Source organism: Phascolarctos cinereus, unplaced genomic scaffold, assembly GCF_003287225.1.
Source record: "Phascolarctos cinereus isolate Bilbo 61053 unplaced genomic scaffold, phaCin_HiC Scaffold_3;HRSCAF=262, whole genome shotgun sequence".
Lineage (NCBI taxonomy): Eukaryota > Metazoa > Chordata > Mammalia > Diprotodontia > Phascolarctidae > Phascolarctos > Phascolarctos cinereus.
This window is the reverse complement of record NW_027555736.1, coordinates 106259520-106287356: the sequence shown is the minus strand read 5'-3', so window position 1 is coordinate 106287356 and position 27837 is coordinate 106259520. Positions and strand designations below refer to the sequence as shown.

The following is a 27837-nucleotide window of genomic DNA, read 5'->3' as shown; positions in this document are numbered from 1 at the left end:
GGGAGCAAAGACATGGCATGCACAGGCTCAGAAGGCCCCACGCAGGTTGGTAAGGAAGGGTCTCCATCTGTGACTTTGGTCTAGGGGCTTCCCTTATCTGGCCCTCTGTTTTTTCCTTTATAAAACAAGGTGATTGAACTAAATAATCTCTAAGGTCCCTTCCAGGCCTATAATTCTGTTGTAGTCTAGACAAAGACAAGGAAAACATTTGACAAAGCCTTTGCAATCATTATATCCAAAACACAATGATCGATTCTTCTATTTTGGTGGCATTCTAGTTGGCTAATTCTTTTCTGCCCACGGTTCTCAGGATTATTGCTCTTCTCCCTGAGGACTGATAATGACACTGGGGCCCTGTGGCATTATTCCCTGGACGCTGATGCTTTCTAGATAACTCAGACACAATCAGAGGTCCTCCGCTTACCTTTGGGACCAACAGAGCCAGGGACACCAGGGGAGCCTTGAGGACCTGGATTACCAGCAGCACCTGAGGAGTAAATCGACCAAATGAATGGCTTGGTGATTTTTTACCTTGGATTTTCCTGAGTCTAATCCTGTCATTTGGAAAATATATTTCTACTTCCCAGAATCCCCCAGGGCCCACATGGTGGGGGAAGAGCGAAGATTCATTGGTTCAAAGAGTCCAATGGTCTATAATGAGGGCACCCAGCAGGGAAGCCCAGCTCTGGTATTGCTGGACGGACCCTCTTGCTGTGGGACAGCTGTCTATTTGGCATTAGGTGGAGCAGTGGATAAAGCATTAGACCTGGAGTAAGAAGACCTTCCTTCAGATCCTGCTTCAGACTCTTTTAAGCTATGTGATTCTGGGCAAGTCATTTAGCCTCAGTTTCCTCATCCATAGCATGGGGATGATCCATAGGACCCTCTCCTGAAGGGTTGTTATAGGGATCAAATGGTATAACATGTAAAACACTTTGCCAACCTTAGAACAATCGATTGCTAGATTTTATTAGCTAGCAGCTGGCCCTGTACACTCAAAGCTGGAGCCCAGGTTCCTTTTTCTGCTATACCTCTCTCCCCTACACAGAGGGGGAAAATAGCTAAACTCTTTATAACTTCCTCCTTCCCTTCAAACCATGAAACCTCTGAAGCTTTTTGTTGGGGTCTGAAGTCTGGAATCCCTAAATGAGGGAGCAGCAGAGCCTCCTGGGCTCTGATTGGCTAGAACTGAGCATTCACCAAGGCAGGGCATGGTCCTGAAACACTTCTGTCCCTCCCCACAATCCCCACACTGTGGAGACACAATATACGATCACCACTGAATTCTCCTCACTACCACAGACCTCTGAGGCACAGCAGCCAGGAAGCTTTTAGGTATTTTTTTTGTTTGTTATTTTTGATCCATCAATTAATCAGTCAGCGCTTATTAAGTGTCTACTATATGCCAGGCACTGGGCTAAGCACTGAGGATATAAAGAAAGGTAAAAGATGGTATTTGCTCTCAAGAAATTCACAGCCAAACAATGCTGGAGATGGCTAACTCCAATTCATGGAGGTTTCTCCAGAATTTCCAGTTCCCCACGATGGAATAGCCTCAAAGTGGATGGACTGGTTTGCTTTTAATCAAGAAATATTGAAATCCTCCAGGGCTAGCTTTATGTGCCTGGCGGCCCAATGAGCTGCTTTTGCATCTTCTAGACAAATTCCAAGAACTGTGGACTCCTGAGCCATGCCCTTGCCCAGCTCTTCCACCTACCACATTGGCCCTTGACCCCGCTTTTTCCCCTTCACAAAAATCTTGCTTCCTGTTTCTCCTTTATTCCCCTCTCAGAGACCTTTCTTTATGGGGCTAGGGCAGAGGAAAATGTCTTGGAATTAGAATTTCTGTGCCTGCTTGCTGGGGACGGTGATGGGGGACAGTGAGAACATCTCATCCCACTCTTCATCCCACTGTAGTTGCACCATTGCATCCTCAACTTTCCTGGGGTAGGATGGCCTCCTCTTACCTCTGTCTCCCTTCTCTCCAAACCCAGGGGGTCCTGGTTCACCACGAGGCCCTGTTGGGCCTTCTTGTCCTCTTTGACCTTGGAGTCCCTCCATGCCAGGTTCCCCTACAAACAACAAGAATGCTCAATCATAAAACCACCAACCCATAGCTACAAAAGGGACGTACCTGAAGTAAATAATTTTAGATTTTGAGAATTAGAAGGGATTTCAGCAGCCATGTTGTCCCTCTCACTGTACCATGCCAGCAAGTGGCCTTCTGTTTGAATACCTCCAAGGAAGGGCACTCCCCGATTTCTTGAGATAGGCTATTCCAGTTTTGGATTGCTCAGCTTGTTAGGAAGTTTTTTTCCTAACACCAGGCCTAATTAATTGACTCTTTGCATCTTCTATTCAATGCTTCTGGTTCTGTCCTTTGGGGCCAAACAGAATAGAATTCTGTCCTCCTGAGTCAACTCTTCTCCAGGCTAAACGTCCCCAATTCCTCGACTAAGCCTCATTTGACAGATTCAAGGCCCTTGACCATCCTGACTGCTCTCCTCTGGGGGCTCTCAGGTTGATCAATTTCCTTCTTAATCTGTGATGCTCAGAACTCCACACAGCACTCTAAAGGAGGGCTGATTGTGGAGGTGTATATAAAGCTGTTTGGAGGAGAGGTCCTCAATATTATCTTTCCTTATTCCTGGAAACTAAGCATCTTCCAATTGGGCTAAGCCCAAGAATGCATTACCTTTTTTTGGCTACCACATCACACTGCAGACTCAAATTGAGATCTAGGTCCAACTCCTGTCTCCAAGACTTAACTGGCTATGTTACCCTAGGCAAATTAATTAATCTCTGAGCTTCAGTTTCTTCATCAGTAAAATCGGGATAATACTTGACTTACTTCACAGATTTGTTGTGAGGCTCAAATAAGACAACGTATCTAAAATGCTTTGTAAAACTTTAAAACATTCTATGTGTCAGGTTGTTTTATCAATTAGGACAAAAGCTTCAGAGGGTGGAGTGCCTGGGAGGAAAAGAAAACCAATTCTTACCTACACTGCCTTTCTGTCCCTTCGGTCCTTCTGGGCCTGGATGGCCCATAGCCCCTGGGACACCTGTGGGTGCATAAGAATGGTTATCCCTCTATTTGTTCTACTAGTGGTTGGAAGCTAGCACTGAGCAGGGCAAAATTCCAGACATAACATTACTGAGGCTTGGCAGGAAGGTGACCAATGTTTACACACCTGGAACTCCAGTAAGCCCTCTGTCTCCTATAAAAGCAGAGAGGAAAAAAAAAGAAAGTTATTAGTTGAGGATTAAGGCTCAGATTTCCTGACAGGAGAAAGAGAGTGTGCTTTGAGCCTCATCTAAACACATCTCCTTCTACATTTCTAGCTAGAATTTCTTTGATGGGCTCTTAGGTGCTGCCCTCCAGAAACCACAATTTCAGTTGGAACCAGCGTCTATAATGAAGGCCCTGGAATGCAGAAAATTTCCACCTCATTGCCCTCAATCTGGGGATAACTAAGGATCCTGAAAAAGGACTAGAGTCAAGGAGATTACAGCTGTTCATCTCTTGCTCTGCTACCCATCTCCTTTCTAAGTACCAAGGGCTGCCAGTAGTTGGCAACGATGGTTTAAGTCAGTGGGTCTCTAAAAGTGGTCTGGATGCCCTAGGGGGTCTCTGAGGCCCAAGAGGCTAAAACTATTTTCATAATAATATTAAAGATTTTAATTTCTTATATGGTAAATTTCAATAGATATAACCCATATAAGCAAAAGCTCTTTGTGGGGGGGGAAGGGGAGAGAAAGTGGAGGGATCCTTAATGAAAAGGATCCTAATACCAAAAACTGGGAATTTCTGTACTAAGCCAATGCTCCATCCTTCTGAAGGGCTCAATTGATGCTGACTGATGATGAATGAGTATGGTGTTATGTAAATTTCCCAAGACTGACTGTCTGATTTTTCTAAGCCATCAGTTCCCATCAGAACAGGAGAAATTGTCCTCACTCACCTTTTGGGCCTTGAATTCCCATATCACCTAAAAGACATAAAAACACCAGCATTCTGAGTTAGGTAATATTAGAGTGATATCCATTTAAAATGTTAATATCAAATCTCTTAGGTATAAAAATCTGATTTTAAAATGAAGAGATTTGAGTTCTATTCTTAGCTCTACCATTGACCAGTGGGCAACTCTGAGCACCAGTCTGGGTCTCCCTTTCCTCGTCTGTAAAAATGAAGGGCCTAGATTATTTAGTCCTCCCAGACCTAATAGTTTAAGATTATATAACACAGATGTATTTAAACTGTTCTGCTCTCCGAACTTAGATCTGAAATGAGAAAAGAGATGGAAAAAAAAGTAAAGGAGGGGAAAGGGGGTTAAGAAAGGAGGAGAAAGTGGGGGAAAGGGTAAAAAAAACTTTCCCAAGCCATCCAGAAAACCAAGCACCAATCCCAGGTAGCATTTTCCCAGAAACAAGAGTCAAGGAGAAATGATCTGTTTGTGAAACCTTTTGGTCCAGGGTATCCTCGGAGATTTCCTAAAATAGAAAGCAAAGCTTGAGTTAATATCACATCTTTTTCTGCTTTGTTAGCCCTAGAATAAAAAGGAGACATTGGAATATAATGGAGAGACCACAAGACTAGATCTGGGGTCCAGTCGGATGCTGTCACTAATGAGCTATACAATCTTGAGCCAATCACTTCCCTGCTGTCTTATTTTCCATATCTGTAAATATGTCCTACCTATCTGTAGGGCTGTTGTAAAGTTTAAACGAGTGTGTGTGTGTATAGATATAGTCATGAAACTCTGTATAAATGAGAATTACTATCCAATAGAATGTAAGATCCTTGAGGGCAGGGACTGTTTCATTTTTGGTTTTTGTATCTCCAGTACCTATTGGGGTGCCTAGTATGTGGCAGGTACATAAAAATTATTATTGGTTGGTTGATAACTGTTAGAGTCATAACTAGCAAGGGCAAATGGGGCTTTGCCCCTGGGTGCCAACATGGGGGGGTAGTGATTGCACTCCCCTCAAGGTTTCCAGAGAATAGCACGAGGAGGTACTTGTTCCCAAATGCCAACCCCAAGGTTCCACTTCATGGGTCTTTCTCTGATCTCCTAGAGACCTTAGTTCTTATAGAAGGGAAGGGCTGGGACTCTTTGGGGATGGATTATACCAGATCATTAACACTACACTCATGGTAGAAATGTTCTTTCTACTACTACTCGTCTTTTCCACTCCCAATTTACCCTAGGTTCAGTTTTGATTAATTAACGACTCTGACGACAATGATGCATTTTTGGCTCTAAGGGTCTTGACTCCCACCCCTGTTAGGTTCCCCACTGGAACTCCTCACCTTTTTCTTGTTCTATTTGCAGCCTGTTTTTCACAAATGCCCAGACAGCCTCCTGATTCTGGCTGTCCAGCTCACCAGTCCCACCACCAACGTGGGAGATAGCAAAGCTTCGACCTTTGCTGATCTTGGCCTCGTGCTGTAACATACTAGTGTTGATCTTCTCCAGGTCATCCACACGAGCTCTCAGCTTCCTCACCTCCTCCGCTGCATAGGAGGCAGACAGAAAACAAGAATCATAGGAAGAGGAGTATAAGTGTATTTTACAGGGCTCTTGTGAACATTAAACCTATATAAAGCATGTTTGAAGCATCCCATAGAAATGCAAGTTGGGCTATCATTACTAGACAAATGATCTTGGGATAAACTTTTACTAGTAAGAATTCTATTCTAAGCAAGACCTGAACATGGCACTAAAATCCTGGAGACCTCAATTATGGTGGCAGGGTCACTGGGCAGTAAATCTCTGTGTTTTGCCCTAGCTCCTATATTTTAGCTGGGATGGATTATACCAAACCAGAGAGCAAACAAGACATCATGAAAAGAGGACTGAGATGGAAGTCCAGGCCTGGACTCAGTGAAGGAGATTTTACCTCTCTGGGTCTTGTTCTCTCTAGCTGATAAACGAATATTTATCCAAAATTCAAAGGGTCCATTGAGATCATGGAAATGGAAACATTTTGAAAAGTCTTTTTTTAAAGGACTGAAAATACCTGGCATTACTTACTACTATTGTTACTGCTTCTACTACTACTACTACTATTACTATTACTACTTCTTTTTCAATCATTTTCAGTTGTATCTGACTCTTTGTGGCCCCACCTTTGTGGCCATTTCCTTCTCCCACTCATTATACAGATGAGGAAACTGAGGCAAACAGCATGAAGTGACTTGCCCAGGGTCACACAGCTAGCAAGTATCTGAGGCTAGATTTGCACTCACAGAGATGAATCTTCCTGACTCTAGGTCTGGCACTCTATCCACTGTGCCACCTAGCTGCACTACTACTACTACTACTGTTGCTGCTGCTGCTGCTGCTGCTGCTGCTGCTACTACTACTACTATTATACTACTACTACTACTACTACTACTACTACTATACTACTACTATGACTACTACCTTCTCCTTCTCTTCAGTGCATTCTTTGCCAAATCTGCCTCCTCTGTCACCTGACACATTTCTCCCTTGTGAGTATCCTTTCTCCCCACCTCTATTTTCCACCACCCCATATGTGTTACCTTCCTCCTTTAGAATGTAAGCACCTTGAGGGTGGGGACTATCTTGCTGTATTTTATTTGTGTCCCCAGCCCTTAGCAGAGTGTCTGACACATAATAAGTAAAGCTTAACAAACGTTTTATCTACGTACCACCACCATCACAGGGCATGCTAGGGCCCATAGCAGTGGCCTAGGAGTTAGACTATAGACCCTGCTCTATCACTAATTCACCACATGACTTTGGGAAACCCCTAAGGTCCTTCCAGAGGCAGCTAAGTGACTTAGTGGATAGAGTGTTGGACCTGGAGTCAGGTAGACCTGAGTTCAAATGTGGCCTCAGACACTCACTAGCTGTGTGGCTCTGGGCAAGTCACTTAACCTCTGTTTGCCTTAATCCACTGGAAAAGGAAATGGCAAACCCTCCAGTATCTTTGCCAAGAAAACTCCACACACAGCATGGTCCACAGGGTCACAAAGAGTCAGACATGACTGAACAATAACAACAAGAACAAGAAGAAGGTCCTTCTCAATCCTAAGATTTGATGTCTTTTGGGTTCTAGTTATAAGTGAGCAAGACATGAATATACATACATACATACATATCTATACATCTACACACATACATACACATACACACATGCATATGTATATATATATGTATATACACACACACACACACACACACACATATGTATATATATATATATACACACACACATATATATGGAACCTGCCTTTGCTGTTGTCATCTCTTACCCAAAGCAATGAGTCCAAAAAGCAATCCGAGAAGCAACAGCCAGGCCAGGAGCAGGCCCAAGAGCCACTTCCACCAGCTGCAGCATGAACCACATGGGCACCAGGCAGGGGCAGCCCCAAAACCTGCACCACCGCCTCCTCCGCCTCCTCCGCCTCCTCCTGCTCCGCCGAAACCACGGTCATCTCCCTGGATTTCTAGGGAAGACAAGGTGAACCCAGATCGCTAATGTCCTATTATAAACCTGTAAGTGACCGACTTTCCATGTGCCAAAAAAAAAGAAACTAGGTAGATGGGGGGAAGGAAGAAGGACAGAGAGATATTCAGAGAGCCTCTGAACTGTTTAAAGATGTGTTGGCATATCTTTCAGAGAGGAAACTGGTGTAGTAGAAAGACTATAAGATTGGAAATATGGAGGCCTAGATTTGAGTTCCAAGTTTCCATTTATTAGCTATTTAATCTTAGGTAAGACTTTTAACCCTTTTGGGATTTGAGTTCCTCATCTGTAAAATGGGGCTAACTAAACCTTCCTTGCTTACCTCATAGAGTTAGTGTGAGGCTCACTGATAATGCACAATTCTATGGTGCCCTAAGGTTGATAGAGCACTTTCTCCGTGGCAACCCTGTGAGGTAGGCAAGGCAAGTATTATTATTGCCATTTTATAGATGAGGAGACCAAGCCAGAGACAACATTAAGTGATTTGCTGAGGATCAAACAGATAGTAAAGGAAGGTAGGCATCCCTACCCCAGGTCTAGTGCTCAGTCTACAATTCCATCCTGTGTCCTTGCATATGGCCAGAATGAGATAACTGATGTGGTAGTGCCTTATAAACTGCAGATTACTTACAAATGTACTTTAACGTTATCATATATTTTCATTAATAGTAGTAGTTGGCATTTAGGTAGCACTTTAAAGTTTGCCGAATATCTTATATTCAGTATCTCATCTGATCCTTGTAACAACCGTATAAAGTAGATGCTGGTATTATTTGTATTTTATGGATGAGAGAATAAAGACTGCAAATATGGCAAGTAACTTTTTTAATGTCATAGTTCTTCTGGCAAAGCTGGGACTGGCTGCCTTGCAAAGGACCCTGAGTCACTAAAGGCCTGGGAATTATAAGTCTTCCCATGTAGGCTCGGAATGCTTCCTTCTCAATCTAGGAAGAAATACAACTCCCAGAGTCTTTAGTGACTCAGGCCCCTTTGCAAGGCAGCCAGTCCCAGCCAGGACTGTTTACAGGAGCCTTATACCAGAGGCTACTAAGCGGTACAGTGGATAGAGCTCTGAGCCTGGAGTCAGGAAAACTGGAGTTCAAATCTTACTTAGACAGGTAGCAGCCATGTGTGACCACTGCCAAGACACTTCACCTCTCTGTCTTAGTTTTCCACAATGGGAAAATGGATGCTAATAATTGTACCTAGTGAGAATCATGTGATTGTAAAAGCACTTAGCATATTACCTGGCACAGAGTAGGTGCTAAATAAGTGCTTATTGTCTCACTCTTCATACTAGTAAATGACTGAGACAGGAATTATACCCAGGCCTTCCATATTCAGCTATTATTAATCACATACTGCTCCCGAGCAAATCCAATTCAACAAACACTGGAAAATAGGAAAGCACTAGACACAGGGGGAGGAGGGAAATAAAACCAAAAAGAAGGTATTTGCCCTCATGGAGCTTACATTTAAATATTGCTATTTCAAAATCCACATCAGAACAATTTTCAAGCCCCAGTACATACAGGGGGACTGGAAGGTTAGGCCCACGAGTTACACTATGATTTTTTTTCCTTAGAAAGGACTTGCTGCTTGAGTTTACTATGGGAAGGTTGTCAGGTGGTCCCTCTGAAGAGTCATAGAGTAGACCACGCTCTCTCTGCTACCCCAGCTTGGTCAGCACTCCTATCACCTCTTTCCCTCAGGCTTAACCCTGGGATCTGTAGAGTAGTCTTCATTTAAATCTATGTCTTTGTTCAAGTAACTATTTAAAAACCCTGATCATTTTCAGAGTGTTCAAAGACTATGAGGGTCATTATCTAGTCCCTTAACAGTCAAGTGCTCCTCCCCACTAATGTGGACTACTCTGCCAAGCAATGGGCATGAAAGCTGATCTCCTCTACCTGCGTAGGTGGCTTTGTCCTTGGTGGATGCAACCTTCAGGCCTCCTAAAATGAAAAAAACACCAAGAGTCCATCATGTCATTCTCTCATAGAACTGAAGAAATGCTCACAGGGCACAAACACAAGCAGATATATCAACAGTCAGTCAGTTGGACTTTGGAATTTACAAAAATATGAATGAGATGGGCTAATTCATCTACCTTTATGCCACCACCGAAGCAAAGTGTTTGTCGAACCAATGAACAGTGTGAAAAGGAGGAATGTTTAGCCATATATAAAAGCCCACACATTTCCCTAGTACCACTTTAAGCAGCAGTACTTGAACTCAGAAAATGAAAATTGCAAATGATGCTTACATTTTGGCTAAAATAGTTGGAAGAGATTCTAGGACTTATAGCTCCGATCCTCTTCCCTGGTCCCATCAGTAGTGCTTTTATGGGTACTAAAAGAAGCTACACTATGCTTCTTTCGAAATGTTTCATAACTTGGACTTTTTAGTAACATGTGGTCCTTTTGGGTAATCAAGGCAACTTGGTGACATTTTATTGTATGGAGTTTTTTTTGTTTTTTCTTTCTCGCTTGGTTTGGACCTGTGATTTCTTCAGTGTGGGGGAAATCTTGGTGTGGAAACTTCCTTCACAATTCAGGTTGGAAATTCTTCTACAACTTAGATTCTTAAAGAGCTGCATGTATTTCTTGAGAGGTTACTAGTATGAGTCAGACCAGGACTTAAAAGCTTGGCCTCTCTTGATGCCAAGGCTGGACCAATCTCCACTAGGCCATGCTTTTCCTCTACATAGTATACGTATGTTGTACACCTTATACATGCAGAAATTTAATTATCCAAATAGACACCAAAGTGGAAAGCAGTTTGCTGCTGTGAAATTCACCAGTAGAAAATGTGTTTTGCTATCAGGTTTGAAAACTAGTGGTGATTCTTCTCTTTTTGCAAAGATGAAGGGCTATGGGTATAGAACATTGCATAAATTGTCAGACTCAGTTGAAATATTCATAGGTTTTACTGAACTGCTTTTCTCTCCTCTTTCTTTTGTATTGTTTCAATGGATGGTTAGTTGGGTGGGGAGGGAAGAGCAATAGATTTGGAAATGAAGATGGTATAAAATCAAACGATATCAATAAGAAGTTAAAAAAAAAAGATCAACCAGCAAGATAGGGACAGACTATTCCAGACTGGAGAAGAGGGAGCAAAGATACTTCTTGTAGTACAGCAGTAAGACCAGGGCAGGGGTTAAGCAGGTAGGATGACAGCTGACCCAAGTAATGGTGGCCAGCAAGCAGATCTGCTCTTACCATTAGCTTCAGACTTGAGACAGGAGTCAGAGATGTAGGAGGATGAGACTGCTTGCTTGTCTTTTTTTAGAGTGTCTTCTGAGAATGAAGCTGAAGGACGATAGAACAGAAAACATCAAATATAGGAATATCTGAAGTACCTGTGATTTTGCAGCATGGGAAACTCTCTCCAATATGAGGGTGGCAGTTGGGCTGTGATTTCTGTGAGTCCTAGGGCACTGTTGGAGGCATTGACCAGGGCCCCGGAATACAAGAATCAGAGTCAGTATTTGAACTTAGAACTTGCTAATTTCTATATATAGAACTCTGTCAGGCTGCTTCCACAATGGGCAAACAAATATGCTTCATTTTGTGTTCTCCGGGAACTGCCTTCCCTTTTGCTACTGCATTTTGGCTTTGGTCTTAGGAAGGCAGCAGCTACAGAGGAATGGTGAGTGCTTAAAGGTGGCCAGATGGACTTAAGAGAGCTCAGGTATTTACCTGTCCACTTTTCCTCTAAAAAAAATGGCCAAACTAAAGTTCAAGGATCATATTCATTGGCTTTTAAAGTTATTGATCCTTCCTCTTGACTTAAAGAAGTGTTCCCCAATAGGATCTCTGGGGAGTTGTAGAGTTGTTTTTTTCAAGGGGTCAGCAAATTGATATATGAATCTATAAATGAGTAAACATAACCTCTGTAGACTGAATAAATAATATGCCATATATATTTATTATGTCAAAGCATCAAGGACTCATGATTACGGGGCAGCTAGATGTTAGAGTGGATAGAGTGCTGGGCCTGGAAGCAGGAAGAACTGAAATCTGACCTCAGATACTTGCTAGCTGTATGACTCTGGGCAAGTCACTTAACCTCCATTTGCCTCAGTTTCCTTATCTGTAAAATGAAGATTATAATACCATCTACTCCCAGGGATATTGGGAGGATCAAAGGAGAAAATAATTATAAAGCACTTAGCACAATGCCTGGCACATAATAAGTGCTATATAAATGTTAGCTATTATTATTATTATTATTATTATTATTATTATTATTATTTTATCAGTGTAATAGCCTTTACACTGAATAGAAATTGTCTCAATTTAAAGCTGTAAAGAAGTGCCTGAGGCTCAGAGAGTTTCCCAGGGTTATATAGCCAGTAAGGGTCAGAGGCAGGATTTGAACTCAGGTATTCCTGACTCCAAGTTCAGCACTTTCTGCACTAGGTTACATTGCCTCTTACACATTTGTGTGTGCGTGTGTAACATATATACACACATACATGTCTATTTATATTGGTAAGTGTTGTTATTTTTCAAATGGATGTAGATGCTGTTTGATTATTATAAATTTATTTGAAAGTGTTACTGAATTCATAGTAGCTTTGTATTACATATTTTCTTAATCAACAGATACCAATATTGTTAGGTGATGGGTCCACAAAAATTTTTTTACATGAAAAAGAGGTGCTCATGTTTGAAAAGGTTGAAAATAATAATAGCTCATATTTGTACAGCATTTTAAGGTTTCTTAGACATGTTATATACAACCATCCTATGATATGAATGCCATTATTATCCTCATTTTAAAGATGAGGAAACCAAGGCTCAGAGAGGCTAAGGAATTTCCCCCAGAGTCACACAGCCAGTATGTGTATGGGAAGGAATTGAAGCCAAATCTTCCTGGCTCTGGGTCCAGCATGATATATGTTATGTCATACAGCTTCTGAGGATCTCCAAAGTCACACTGTTAGCAGCCGGTCACACTAGGAACAGGAGCTAAAATTTTTATCCTGATTTTGTCTAGTTTTTGTACTCAAGTTAGATCCTGTGACTGCCTCTAAGCTGACACTTTTCTGTTGAATGGGATCATGGCAGCTTTATAAGTAGGGTGCCCATGGTAGTCTGTATTTTTTTTTATTTTTATTTTTTTACAGACTAGTAGTCTGTATCATTGGGATTCCTATCTCCTGGATTTCCCATTTCTTCCCCAGACACCATCCTCAAGGGGTCTACACTTACTTGTACTGAGACCGGTGGTGGAAGCGGTGAAGACCTTCCCGCTGTCTTTGGTCATGATCAGCAGCTCCATCTCTTTCTTGGCTGGGGCGTTGTCCTTCTCCAGCAGCAAGAACTTACAGTCCTTGCGTAGCAGGTCATCACTGTGGGAGCTTGCGGTACCTGCTGGAAAAGAGGCAGATGTGGGTGAAGATGAAGGGAAGGAAGAAGAGAGGTTAATGAATCAACAAGCACTTATTAAGCGCTTATTATACGCTGGGCTTACTACATATGGGCTCCAAACAGGAGACAATATGTGTATGGGTGTATGTGTATATACAAGATACATACAAAGTGGATGCAAGGCAACTTTTGAAGGGAAAGCATTAACAGCTGGGGGCCCAGTGAAAGGCCTCTTTCAAAAAGTGGAGCCTCAGTTGAGTCTTGAAGAAACTAAGGGTTTTAAGAGGGGAAGGTGAGAAGGAAAAGTCTTCTAGGGATGGATACAACCAATAGACAGGCATGGAGATAGGAGATAGGCCTTCTTGTATGAAGAAAAGCAAATATACCAGTATGACTAGACTGTAGAGTGAGTGTAGGGGAATGATAGGCAGGAAGTCCTGGATGATAGGAAAGGGCCAGATTGTGAAGAGCTTTAAATATAAAACAAAAGAGTTTATATTTGTCCTAGAGGTAATAGGAAGAAGAGAGAGGAGGGAATAGAGAAAGAGAAACCAAAAAGGAGAAATAGAATGGGAAAGGAGACAAAGGTATCAGAGAATAGGAAAGGAAGAAGGTAGAAATGAAGGCCAGGAATGATAAAGGGGGAAAAGATATTAGCTCATGTGAACCTAGGAGTCCTCTACTGAGTAACAACAGCCCTGATATTAGCAATAATAAAGAGTAATAATAATAATAATAATAATAATAATAATAATAATATAAATTCACATCATGCTTTGCATTTATTTATAGTTGATCAATGATAAGTCACTTATCATTGCCATGGTCACTATCATAACCAAAGACACTCCTAGGGAACCCATGGCCAGCCTGGACATTAAATGGCTCAGTCAGCTTTCTAAGACTGGGCTGGTACACCACAGAGCTGGCTACTCTTCTCGAGATTTAGGGCCTCTACCAACTGTGCAAATGATGCAAGATCCCCCTCCCCCCATTTAGGCAGATCTGGTTCAGGAATATATGGAAAGTCACTGGTTAGACATGTACTGAGGCAGGTGAGGGCTGCTACGTAAACTGGTGAGGTTGAACACCTTCTGAGATGTGTTTGCTTTCCTCCCCCCCACCCCCCCACCCTCCCCACTTTACACTCCTGGGATGGTTACAGAGACTTGAGAACGGCTCTGCAATGTTAGAGCCTACCCCTCCAAAGCAGGGAGGCCAGGGAGAGGGCAGGCAGGATCTGTGAGTGCCTGAAAGCTGGCAGGTGAGCTTGGGGGAGCCAGATTGACCCGTTAGAGTAGACCTTGCCCTGTTTCTCTTTAACAGGGTATCCTACCTAAAGCAAGACTTTCACTTATTGGCAGAGAGAGGATCATTTAATGTCTCATATGTATTTGTAGTGTGTCAATATGTCTTGAGGGTGCTATGTACCTGTAGCCTTCAGACTATACTAATATATTACTTTACATATAATAAATGCTTTAAAGTTTGTAAGTTAAGCAACCCAGTGAGGTAGGTACTTTTTTCTTTTTTTTGTCCAGGCCTATGATCTCTTCAGCGTAGGGAGCTCCCTGGTACGGAAGCTCTTGCTGCCAATGCAAATTGCTAATCGGTCTGCAATTTATTTTCTTAGAGATATATGGGGTCACTGAGAGGTTAAATGACCTGGCCAGGTCTGTACTATAGGTATTTAATTCCCATTTTATGGATGAGAAAACCAAGGCTGAGAAAAATTAAGAGACTTGCCTATGACCACACAGCTAGTAAATCAGAGACAGGATTTGAGCCCAGGTTTTCCTGACTCCAATATTAGCACTCTGTGCACAATAACTTGCTTTCTACTCAGCCTATGTGGAATTAGGCTATGGGGTTTAGGGAGTTAATATCCCTGTACTCAAGTGGAACTATTCTCTCCCACCACAAATCTGTCTTCTGGGGACACTCACCTGCAGAGGTGCTTACGCCTGTACTTACAACAGTGGGAGACTGGGGCATGTTTTTCTTTACTCCATACACTAGAAGAAATGAATCAACAGAATAAAGGATATCAGTGTGCAGGGGTGGCTATTCCAGTCCAGCTGTACCTGAGTAAAATCCAGCAGAGAGCCTAGCTAGAAACAATCTCACTAGATGAAAAAGTGTGTAAAGAAATCAACTTCTCAAATACGTGCGGTTATGAGATGGGGCTAAAGACTGTATACTCAGAGGCCTCAATTTACTTTTTCTCCTTTCATCACAGTCCTTCAAACCCAGCTCAAGACCTTCCAACTCCATGAATCCTGCTCTGACTACTCCATTCCCCTTTGGTATACATACCATTTTTCTGAACTCATATAGCAAGACACCTCTTGTAACTCACATTTTAACATTTCATTGGGTGCTGTCTTGTATTCTTATATTTAATTGCTTTATACCTCCAAGTCTTGTCTCTCTGGCTAGACTATAAGCTGTCTGAGGGGAAGGATTCATTCTTCCACTTTTCTGTATTTCCTTCCCAGAGTACCCAGTAAAGGACTGAGTACCTAGTAAGTGTTCCACAAATAAATACTTTTTGATTTTGGCCATTGCTTAAATTAGGATCTTGGGCTGATGAGACCACTGGTCTGACTTGTTTATTTGGGAATTTACAGAGCAGACCCAAGTTGGGCTGCTAGGCACCTTCATGCTGCTAGGTATAGACTGAAGTGCAGCCAGTTCTGCTCTTCACAGAATCCCTTTCTGAGCTCCTTACACACATCCTGGCATGTGATAAGGTGGGCACCCTCAGAAGTGTTTTATCAATTGCTTTCAGGTACAGTGTTTATCGAGTTGGAGAAATGGAGAAATTTCAATAGACATTTGGGCCTGAAAGTGAAAGCACTGAAGCTGGGATACATATATGCACTCTGTATGGGTTGAATTTCCTGCCCCTGAACTCCATGGCAACTCACCTGTAGAAGTGGTGGTGGTGGATGTTCCATGAGCCAGGGTGGAAGAGCTAGGAGCCAAGTTGTTTTGGACGCCAAATACTGTGAAAGGAATTTAGAAGAGCAAGTCAAGGAGAGGTGCAATGATTAGGAGGGGATCTTTGTTATGTCCTGCCTCCTGGGAGGATGAATGGAGAATCAGAGAAGGATGTGATAAAAATTAGTAGGTCATTGACAGGTAGGAAGAGAACAAACCAGCTTGGAAGCAAAGGGATTTGGTGTGATTTCATCATCCCTTTATAGAGATCAAGGGTAAAAGTCATCTGGTTCAACCCCCTTATTTTGTAGATTAAGAAACTGAAGCCCGAGCTCACACAAATAATAAATGGCCGAGCTGGGATGTGAATGCAGCTCCCCTGACTCTGGAACCATCCCTCTTCCTACTGTGCTGCGAGGCCTGCCAGTGGAAGGTAATGCGGAAGTGGCCTTGAATACCCCTTTCCCAAGTTAGGGCCTTCAGAAACCAACAGATTCTCTCTCAGCAATGAAGTCTGTATAGAAAATATGCTTTGCCTCATTAGAATTGGAGAGCTAGTTTCTCTTTCACCTTCTTGGAAGCAGATTCCTCTTGTGTCGTCATATTTCTTTTATCTCTTCCTCCTAGGCCTAGGTTAGGTTCAATGCTTGAAGGAATGACTGGCAGAACCCTGCTTCTACTTGAGGATCATAAGACCATAGATTTTGGGCTCGCAGAAACTTTAGATGTCATCTGATCCAACACCTTCATCTTTCTAATGAGCCCTGAGAGATTAATTGACAGCAAAGAGGGGTGTGTGTGTGCGTGTGTGTGTGTGTGTGTGTGTGTGTGTGTGCATGTGTGTGTGTGTGTAAGTGGGTTCAGTTTGGGCCAAGGAGAAATGACATACTTTCTGGGAACCACTGATAGATCCCTGCCCAAGGAGAGAGTTCACTTACGTGTTGCCTCTAGAAGTCATAGTTAGAAAAAGATCAGCACTGACCTGAAGAGCAGGTGCTGAGCCCTTGGTGTAGAGTGGGTGAGCAGGAAGCCATATTGTTGGGAACACCAAACACTGAAAGAGGAGGCAACGATGAAGGTTATTAGCTGATCTATTTAGAGACTGGCCCGGCATGGGACAGGTGTCAAGTCTTAGAGGAACCAAGGGGAAGCTTCAGTTTGCCTCATTTGTGAAATAGGAACAATAATAGTAGCGGTTGGATGATCATTTATCAAGCATATTTGCAGGGAGGAGGTTCTGATGCTTCATGTGGGGAATTGGATTAGAGGACCTCTAAGGCCTCTTCCAATCCCCCCAAATGGATTATGGTTTCATTAGTCTGTAAGCTTATCATCATGGAAGAACAGGAGCAAATAATACTTGAGATTAAAAAAAAAACCAACAAGAACCAGATGCTGTGCTTAAAATCACAGAGTCAAAACTTTGTTTGGTGGTCTTACTTTGGGATATAGCTACCGACCTGGAAGAGACATCAACAGAACATCTGGTCCAGCTCCCTGTCTTGGGCAGCCCCATGTTACAGAGCTCAGAGAGGTTAGGGGATTTGGCCAAGATCAGAAAGCTCAGAAATAGTGGAGAGGCTCTTTGGTTAATTTTCATTCAGCTATGTCTCTCTCCTCCAAGGTCTTTTCCAAATCTAGTAGCAATGTAATGGGTACCTAATGAGGACGTCTTAATTAGAAATTAATCCATGTGCAGGAGCTAAATTTCCTTTGAAAGTATCAAACAGGCACGTTGTGAAGTGGAGGGACTTTGGGAGTTTGGCTAAAATGTGTCAATCTTCAAAATAAAAGAAACCCTAGAAGATAGTAGATGAGAGTATATATTGTTACTGTACCTGATCCTGTGGAATAAGCATTTGTATTGAGGAGGGAAGAGCTCTGGGCTGCCATGTTGTTGTGGTAAGCTCCCATGGATGAACCCGCAGGTAAGGTAGAGGACCACATGTAGGAGGGGAGGTTAGCATCTACGATAGTTGTATCATAAGTGCCTGATACTGGGAAGCACACAACAAACATATATCAGTATTAAAAGAATCAAAACTTGCCTCCTAAATCTCTGCAATAGAATAACAAACCAGACTATTTTTCATTCTCCAGTACCTAACAAAGCACTCTGAGATTTTTTTTTTTTTGGTCTAGGCCATGAGTTCCTAACCTTTCTTGTGCTATGGATCCCTTTGGCAATCTGGTAAGGCCTATGGACTTCTGAGAATAATGTCTTTAAACATATAGGTTTACAAAAGAAATCAATTATATTGAAATAAAGTTAACAAAATGTATTTTTTAAAAAATGAGTTCAGGGACAGGTAGGTGGTGCAGTGGATAGAGCACTGGCCCTGGGTCAGGAGGACCTGAGTTCAAATCCAGCCTCAGACACATAACTCTCACTAGCTGTGTGACTCTGGGCAAGTCACTTAACCCCAACTGCCTCACCAAGACAAACAAGCAAAAAGCAAAAACAAAAAGGAGTTCACGGATTTCAGATTAAGAATCTCTATCCTAGACCTAAGATTTCATCACTGGGGAGAGTTTTTGGTTTGAGAGCTCCCTCTTCTGTAACTTATAGCATTAGAGATCTGTCTGAGGCAGAGGTTAAATGACTTGCCCATGGTCGCAGAGTCAAGATGTTGTCTGAGGAAGAACTTGAACCTTGGTCTTCCTGACTCCTAGAGTATTCTATTCCCTACTTTACCTCATTACCTCTGCAAAAGTAGGCATTTAATAAAAGTTTGCTAATCTGAAACTGCTTAAATAAATCCCTTTCCTTTCCTTCTCTTGTCTTCCCTTCCCTTGCCTTCCCTTCCCTGATCTCCCTTCCTCCCTGTCTCCTACCCTCATTCTCATTTGAAGTAATGCTGCCTGATTTGCCTGATAGGTTACCTGCATAGAATCACAAAGAGCAGTCCTTCAGGACAGGTGGGACTTAGCTAATAGCTGCTACTCCTGTAAGCCCTGACATGTATTTAAGAGAAATAAAAAAATCTTCTCAAAAAGTCCCACTAGCTCCCCTTGGCAGTCTGACTGCTTTCTCAAAAGCTAGAGCTGTCCCCACATGCCCAGTGTAGCATGGTGTCAAAAGGAAAACAAACCTAATCTTGTCTGGGGTAGTCTGTGATGAGGAAGTCTGGTGGATAATTCTTTCGAGAAACGAAATCTTTAGGTATTAGGAGATGGGCCAGCAATCTGGGGGGCGTTTGGCCAAACATATTTACAAAGGACACAGCCTATGTTTTTTGAACGTTACAGAAAAGAAAAGGTACTTGATGCTCTTCAAGGTATGGACCACAGTCTGAAATTCATTTCAGGGCCCAGAGAGTTTTCCTGGGCTAAGATAAATCTGCTTCTTTTGCTGACAGCCCCTCTACCTCACCTTCTCTGGCACTTACCTGACTGAGAGCTCTCAGTCACCATCTTGGTTTCCACAGTAGCCTTCTTGGGGATGGGGAGGGTGTTAGAGGAGTTCCGAGTGGGACTTGCACTGGCTGATCGGCTTCCCTTGAGCAAACGTTTCACATCATCCAATTCTGTCCCTGGCCAAGAATCCAGAAACCTTCTCATTAGTCATGAGGCTCTTCCCTAACCCCAGCTGCCACAGGAATATTTGTTATTTACCCTCTTGTTCTCTCTAGTAAGAAGCTAAAGAACTCACATCGGGTAGATGGGGAAGCACTTTGCAGGCGAACACGAATTTCACTCTCTGCGAAATAGAAGAAAAGGAGAAGGCCATAAAGGGAAGGAACATGATGAATCTGGTCCTGCAAAGAAAGTGATGCTCTGGGAAGTCCAGTTTCCCATGGAGCATGAACATGAAATGGCCGTTAGCGGTAAGTAGTTCACAAAGCTCTTAATTCAGTAAGAAGAAGAGAAGCTCTATTTATTGGCATTCCACAAGGATTCAGGAGTTTCAGGAGATGCCCCAAGGTCATATGGCGAGGCTCAACTAAAATTCCCAATGGGCAAATCAGCTCTGGACAGGGGATCTACAAGGACCCTATCTGAAAAGGATTGAGGACAAGCAAGCTTTTTAGGGCTTGAAGAAGAGCTTACTCTCCTGTCTCCTGAGCATCCTATGTGTCGGAGTGCCCTAAAAACGGGCTTATTCACATATCTATCTTTATATGGAAACAGCAGGGAAACAAACCTATATAATTTCTTGTGATATTATCAGCTTGTTATCAACAGGCTCATTGCATTTGGGAAATTTAGATATCTGGAGCACCCACTCAAACTTTTGAACTTTACAAACCTCACAACATGTTTGGGTTACTGATGATAATCAAGACCCTCAAACAAATTTGCCTCGGGTCTTTGGAGAACATTGGGAGAGTCAATGGTGTTCATTTTGTTGAATGATAACTATGTTTATCTAGTGCTTTAAACTGCAAAGTGCTTTATACAATCTCATTTGAGACTCACAATAACTCTGTGATAATAGCAGATATCCCAATTTTACAGATGAGGAAACTGAGTCTCAAGAGGGGTGAAATGACATGCATGTGATCATACAACTGGCAAGTCTCAGAGGTGGGGTTCAAACTCAGGTCTCCCTAGCACTCTGTCCACTATACCATGCAGCTCCTTATCTAAAGCCTAAAAAGGACTGTATTTTTATCGTTCTTTTCATGCTGCTTGTCAAGAACAGTTTTCTCTAGCTGGTTGAAAGGATATGTTCCCTTCTGATGCACCTGCCTCTTACGAGGTGGTGAGATTGATAAATTACCATAGAGAGTTCTTCTTGTCTGACTAATGAGAATAAAAAGGGAGTATTTTTCATCATATGAACCATGAAAATACAATTCAAACAGATAGCCAGGAAAAAGAATAATCACAGCTCACATTTACATAGTCACTTACAGGTTACAAAACAGAATTCTGTGTAGAACAGTAATATTGGTTTGGAATGCAATGTGGCAGCTGTGATTCTAAGTTCCTTGAAGACAGGCCCTCTATCTAAATTCTTTTTTATATCTTTTAGCTATACAGAAGGCATTGCACATAGTGCTAAACCAATGTTTGTTGAATTGAATGGAATCTTGAGATTATCCAAAGCAGAACAAAGCTTTTACATCTAGATTTTTGCTGTTCACCTGAAGCCTGTCCCACAAGGCTTGCTGAATCACTATTAAATCCCAACTTATCACAAAGGAGCAAACAGACAAAAATAAAAGATGGCCAGAAGATTGTAAATTTCTTGAAGACAGGGATTGCGCCAACAATTTTAGCTCACCTCGAGTCTGGCTCCGTCCTCTGGTGGAGGAAGATCCTGTGGGGAAAAGGGAAGAAGTCTCAGCCATGCTTAATAGAAGCCATGGTAAAAAATTAACAATTAGTACTAGGCACATTGCAGGGTGCTAGCTTGTCTAGGTAGGAGCCTCGTGTAATGCGATGTATACAGTGGGCAATAATAGCTGTTATCTATACAGCTCTTTATGGATCACAAAACACTTCACATACATTTGGTATATACATATTCATTTAGTCCTCACATGTTTGTCTATCTCTTAGAGTCTCAGGGAGATACCTGAGTCTCAGAGAAGTTAAGTGACTGGCAAAATGATCACACCTCTAGCTAAGAGCCAGAATCAGGATTTTAAACCTCGTTCTTCTTATCTTCAAGTCCTATATTCTATCCACTATAACACACTATCTTGTGGTACATAATAAATGCTGGCCATGTGCAAAAGTGATAGGGAAAGTTAGCATTTACCCAGTTAATTGAAGAACCAATGTTAATTATGGTTTTAAAAAGTCAATTAGGAGACTTGAATTTTCCAGGTTAGCAGACTACAAGGATTGAATGAATTCAATAATAATAATTTCCAAGTTTTCCCTTTGTTTTTCTGTTATTTGGTTTTTTCCTAATGTAAGCAAAGAAATCTGAACTTTCAATCATTATAAGAACATCATCAATTAATATATGAGGATAAAAATACAATGAAAAGTAGAAAGATATTTAAGATTGTGTTTACTTCTGGAAACAGTTCAGGACTTTACAAACCAGGATATGTGGCAAACTTTGGAGCAAAGCCACTTAAAAGAAAAGCAGGGGTAAGTGATAGGATATATATTGTTTGGGATTTGGATGGTACAACCCACTATGTCTCATTACTAGGACTGTCCTATTGATCCTGTTTTGGAAAACAAAATCCCCACATTTTAGTTTGTCCTTGGGAACACCCTTGTCTAAGCCTTTTGTAATGTCTGACTTCAAGATGGCAAGTGAATGTGATTGATTATCCATGAAGATGCTTCAGTGAACAAGGCATTTAGAATAGGTTACTGTATCTTCAACGCACATCCAGGGTCAGAGTGCTTCAAGAACAGCCATCTAACATATGATATTTCGTCCTATGGCAACTTCCTGTGGCCATAACCTCCCACTTCCACTAGAAGTAATGAAAGAACATACCAAATTCCTTCCGAGGGTATTCTGGAGAAGAATTCCCGCTGGAGCTCCCTAAGGAAGAATCAAACATTTAGCATAAATGTGAGTGTGGACAAGTGGGGCTTTTGAGAAGCTTACTCAACATAATATGGTACATTTTGAGAAGAAAATGAGGAACCCTTTTCACCACCATCTCCCAAAGGAAAGACAAATGGTAGATAGACTTATAGAATAAAAGGTTAATATCTCCCATCGGATTTGGTTGTAGCTCTTCATTCTACTAGTTGCTAGTCTAAAATTGGTCCTGCCTTTGATAAGAGCTTCAAGCAAAGAGGTCTTTATATTTGTGATGAATTTCCAAGAAAGGAGACATTCTTACCACCCCTTCCCTCCATTCCCTTTCATACAAGTTCCTTCTTTCTTACTCCCACTACAATCACATCAGCATGGGACCTTTAAAAGAGATAAATGTGCCTCTGGTTGTAGGGATGCCTATAACTTTGGTAAAGAATGGGAACTTTGTTGAAATGGAACTCTGAACCCTACTTGGTCCTAAAATACTGACCCGAGTAACTATTATATCTCTCTAGTAGCTTAGACTTCCCATGCACCTTACCCCCTACATAGTATGTGGCTGGCACTGAATCTATTATGTGAGTTTTCTCTACATAAGGAATTAATATTCCTAATAAACCATGTAATAGGATATAACCAATTGGATGTGAGTCCATAAAATATTTGAGAGAAGAGAGAAAAAGGGACAAGGGAGACAGGAGTACACAGATGATCAATGTTCCATATGTAGCAAATGCATGTGCTTGACGTAGCAAAAGAGACAGGCCAACTCTAAAGCCTATAGTACTGATACCTTCGTATGTTGCATGGTGGGTGGCATGACTTTTCCTTTCAAAGGTTGAGCCTGGTGAATTGGGGAGCATAGAGGCAGGAGACTGAGCCCTCCTGTAGCTGGAAGTAGAGGCATTCCCTCTTAAACTTCCACCTATGAATATAAAAAAGATTGACTTTTATAGTATTCCTGCAGAGAGGAATTTAGCAGTTAATGTGTTCCCAACCAGACTCAATAATCTCAGGCTATGTATAAGAAGTAATCATAATAAAAATATAGAAAAGGAGCCAGTGAATGCCTTTAATTGTTTCTTAAAGAAGGAATATTTTCTACATTTAGTGGTGAAATGACATTTTAACCCTTATAGAGTTGGTATTACTGCACCATCCGCTGGAGACCCAGGAAAGAAGGGAGAGCCTGTGGATGCATGATTATTAAATTTCTGGAGCCTGCAATAACCCAAAGCAGGGGCAGGGAAATCAAGATCTGGAAAAAATTTGATGGAATTTAAGCTTAGGCCACTGTTCAGTTGGACCCCAATATATGTAGATATGAATGTCATACTCATCAGTTAAACAGGGTTTCCTTCTCCCCACTAAAGGAAGAAGCATTTGGACTAGGTTATTTCTGGGGCACATAATATCTTAACAGCGTTCCTGTAGCTTACTTTTTTGCTTGAAAAAGATTGTTTCCCTAGGAACGAAGGAATTCTAGGGGAAGGTTGACCAGTGGAGTCTTGCACAACACTGTACTCATCTGTACACTGTAACTCACTGTAGCCCATCATGAACCCAACATTGAAGGTTCTCTTGTGGGCTGTGATTATAGTTATTGCAGATAGTAAAATTAGAAATTAATTTTTTAAAAATTTATAATTAATAGCTTTTGACATTAACTTGGATAAGATTTTGATTTTTAAATTCTTTTTCTTTCTTTTTTTCTTGGAGGCAATCAGGGTTAAGTGACTTGCCCAGGGTCACACAGCTAGTAAATGTCTGTGGCTGGATTGAGCTCAGGTCCTCCTGACTCCAGGGCCAGTGCTCTATCCACTATGCTACCTAGCTGCCCCTGAGTTCTACATTTTTCCCCATCCCTTCCTTCTTCCCTCCCCAAGACAGCTCACAATCTGATATAGACTCTACATGTATGATTATATTATACATATTAAATTGGAAATTATTTTTTAAAAGCACTGTACATACTTGAAAGGAGATGGCTTACAATTGAGTGAGAAGAAAGGGAGGTGAGTTAAGTGGGCAGAGGCAAACACTTTCTCCATTAAGTCCTATTGATTAATCATTCATGTTTACATTGGGATTTTAATGTGAATGATCGCAAATACTTTTAAGCTCCACTCACTTTGGGTTATGTATTATCTTAATGTTCTTGAGAAGTTGGGTATGTGGTAGAAGCTGTTATCAATATCCCTGTACACCACTTTGGTGTTCCACATCTCCAACTTCCCCTGCCTTGGGGTTTTATTTTTGTTTGTTTGTTTTTTAGTGAGGCAGTTGGGGTTAAGTGACTTGCCCAGAGTCACCCAGCTAGTGAGTGTTATAAGTCTGAGGCCAGATTTGAACTCAGGTCCTCCTGACTTCAGGGTCAGTGCTCTACCCACTGCTCCACCTAGCTGCCCCTCCTGCCTTGGATTTCTATCTCTGCTCCTTTAGCCCCTGTGTCAATACCATACTTACTGGAGTTTATGTAGCCGCTGCTGCCATGGGTTAAACTCTGCTTCTCCAGCCTGCTCCCTCCACTGAGAGATGACGTTTTAGCATACCCATTGCTGGTCCCTCCTTCTGCCAGAAGCAAGAACCAGATTAGAATTTGTGGGTTAGGGTAAGGGAATGAGGTAGAACTCCTCTGCATTGAGGCCACCTCTGGAAAATCTTGACCCTCCCCCCCATTCATTATTCCCTTTGCTTTGATTTCCCTCATTTATGCTTTTGTCTTTCTACCTCTACACCAGGGATTCTTAACTTTTTTTAAGTCATGGACTCTTTCTGATGAAACATATGAAATAGTTTATCCCAGAATAATGTTTTAAAATGCCTAAGATAAAATGTGCATAATTACAAAAGAAACCAGTTATATTAAAATACAGTTGTCTAAATATTAAAAAAAAAAAAAAACAAAACCAAGTACTCAGGGCCCAGGTTAAGAAGTCCTGCTTTAATACCTGGTATAGTGCTGGCATATATTGGATGTTTTTAAAAATAAATGAATTATAATTTATTTGTTATTTGTTATCATTGTCTGATTACATAGTAAAATTGAATGATCTTGTGATTTTAGAGCTTAGAGATACCTTGGCAATCATTCAATCTCATTTTAAAGATGGAGAAACTGAGGCCCAGAGAGGGGTGTAGCTGCTACTATTGTCTAGTTATTTCATGCTTCAATGCAAAATTTTCCTAACTGAGATTGTAAGCCCTCTGTGCTGTGGAGCTCATGTCACCTCCTTCTTGTGTCTCCCGCATCACAGACTGGGGCACTCTGTGAAAGCTCCAATAAATTAGTAGTATCATTAGTCCTGCCTTTAGTTTAAGAGCTAACTAGCCTACTGGGGCTAACTTTTTATTTTAAATCAATGTGCCTGAGGACCAACTTTAGCCATTTTAAGTCATTCACATTAAAATCATAATTCAACAAGCATTTTAAATGTTGAATTTAGATGTGCCCAGAACCTTGGATTCTGGGTCAAAGGATCTGGTTTTGTGTGATCTTAAAAAAGTCAGTTTGCCTCTATTGACCTCAGTTTCCTTTTTTCTAGAAAATGAAGAGGTAGGAGGATTAAATGGTCTGTAAAGTCTCTTTCACTTTTGAGTCCTAGGAGACCATGACCTCACTTTAGCCAAAACCATGACAATGATGCAATATGAGTCTTCCTGTAGGTCATTATAAAAATATGCATTAATATTGTATCCTTCCCCAAAGAGGATTGATACCAGGGTGATTGTGGCTGTCTAGGCCATCGCAGAACTCTGAAGCATATTTCAGACACTGTCTGTTTCATGACTCAGCATCCCTCAATTTCCAGCTTATTTCAAAACATCAGTGATTATGTCTTAATCATATTTGTATACCACACAGTGTTTGGCATAGGGTCTTCAATTAAATAAATGCTTAAAATTGAATAAATGCTTGCTTAATTCAATTAAACTGAGTTGAATGCTTGGTGTTGTAATTGTTGGTGGCTACTTGCAGGAAAACCATCTGATTCATTTTTACTATCTTTTCTATCCCACCCCAGCTCCTTTAACTGGAATAAATCCCCATTCTTCCTACGGCAGGCAAGTGAAGTACTGAGTGCAGAGTGAAGTACTCAGCAGATGCTCACATATGTTAATAGCACCACAAAGCCTTCCTTTTGGCTTGAGGGTAAGAGTCTTATTGGAGTTATAAATTTTTCATTTTAAATTGGTATGCTCTGGTGCCAAATGTATCCATTTTAAGTCATTGTCACTAAAATTATCATGCAAGAAAGTGGGAGGGTGGCAAAAACTTCGCTATGCAGATTTCTTTCTTACCACAGTTTAACCCCAAACACTCTCATGTGCTCTCAGACAAAAAGCTTCCCTCTGGGTGTATATAAATATATGTAAAAGTCATTCAAGGCTTTCATGATGGTAATGATTTTAGATATGCTGAATCTGGAATTACGTTCTCATAAAAATTGTGTGCCGGTAAACAGAAACACAATATGCCTTATTTCAAGTGGATAGTACACAGTAAAATAGCTACTTACTTGGTGGTAAGGATGTAAGTCTTGTGGTTACTGTTTCAGTGATGACTAGGGAAAGAAAAAGAAAGAGATAAAATGGTGTATCCCACAGAAATCTCCTTCTAACCTTGGGCAAGTTGGGGCGGGGAGTGGGGGTCAAGTAGGATAATCACCTGCCTTAGTCTAACTGTAGTACAGCAGACTTTCACAGAACTGTTTGCTATAGGTCAGAGATATAACTAGGAATTCTGGCACCTGGGACAAATGTGTGTGTGTGGTCTGTTCCAGTTAGGTACATTCAGTCCTTCCATTTCAAGTCTCTGTTCTCTCCAATAGCCCAATCTCCTAGCATAAGGAGAAAGGGGTAAGATGGAGCCCGTGAGTAAGGGATACCATGCTGATGACATGTTTGGGGCTGGTGGCTCAGTGGGGGACAGGGAGTGAGAGGCAGTAACCCTGTATTGTGCAGGCCTGATAGACCAGAGTTCTGCTACAACGAGGTAGGAGCCTCAGTGCCCTGGAAATAAGGCTGGTTAACCACTCTAGTGATGGCTCTGCGTGTAGCAGTTATGTTTGGGGAGAAGATATAATTTGAACTGTGGTGTAACTGAATCTGTGTTGTAACACGTCATGTTACATTAGGGTCCTGCTATTTGGGGTACCTCTGCTTTGTTCTCCTTGGATGTTGTCAATGTGACTCATAGTGGCTAGCAAAATAGAACATCTCTGAATGAAGCGGTTAAAGCCCCTTATTCAACAAAGGAATCCTATGCTATGCAGGTTTGGCATTAGAAAAGGCCTAACACCTCTTCCCATGACTCATTCTGCCTCTCCAGACTGCTCTGAGCTGCCTCAGCTGGGGAAGGAGGTTGGCACAAAGCCTTTTGCTTCCTTGAGACTTGGAGGCACGAACAGGACACGGCATGTTTCAACTACAGACAAGGATGTCTTTAGGGCGCATAAATCACTGCGTGCCCTACCCCCAACAGCTATCCTGAGGAAATCAGGTCAAGAATCAATAAACAACACAACATTTAAGGGGAAAAGGAGTCCCAAG

General features: G+C 41.7%; 1 protein-coding gene across 1 annotated transcript in view; it reads right to left on the bottom strand.

Moving 5' to 3' along the window:
- COL17A1 (collagen type XVII alpha 1 chain) overlaps positions 1–27837 on the bottom strand; it is a 65880-nt gene that overhangs the window by 26335 nt on the left and 11708 nt on the right. The window contains 22 exon segments of the mRNA XM_020987963.2: positions 425–487; positions 1968–2072; positions 3003–3065; positions 3195–3221; positions 3966–3992; positions 4465–4494; positions 5315–5518; positions 7286–7480; positions 9411–9455; positions 10722–10811; positions 12720–12881; positions 14825–14893; positions 15809–15886; positions 16804–16875; positions 17660–17818; positions 19211–19354; positions 19474–19521; positions 21052–21087; positions 22234–22281; positions 23078–23209; positions 24751–24855; positions 26805–26849. Of these exon segments, the coding sequence (XP_020843622.1) occupies positions 425–487; positions 1968–2072; positions 3003–3065; positions 3195–3221; positions 3966–3992; positions 4465–4494; positions 5315–5518; positions 7286–7480; positions 9411–9455; positions 10722–10811; positions 12720–12881; positions 14825–14893; positions 15809–15886; positions 16804–16875; positions 17660–17818; positions 19211–19354; positions 19474–19521; positions 21052–21087; positions 22234–22281; positions 23078–23209; positions 24751–24855; positions 26805–26849 (1947 nt within the window).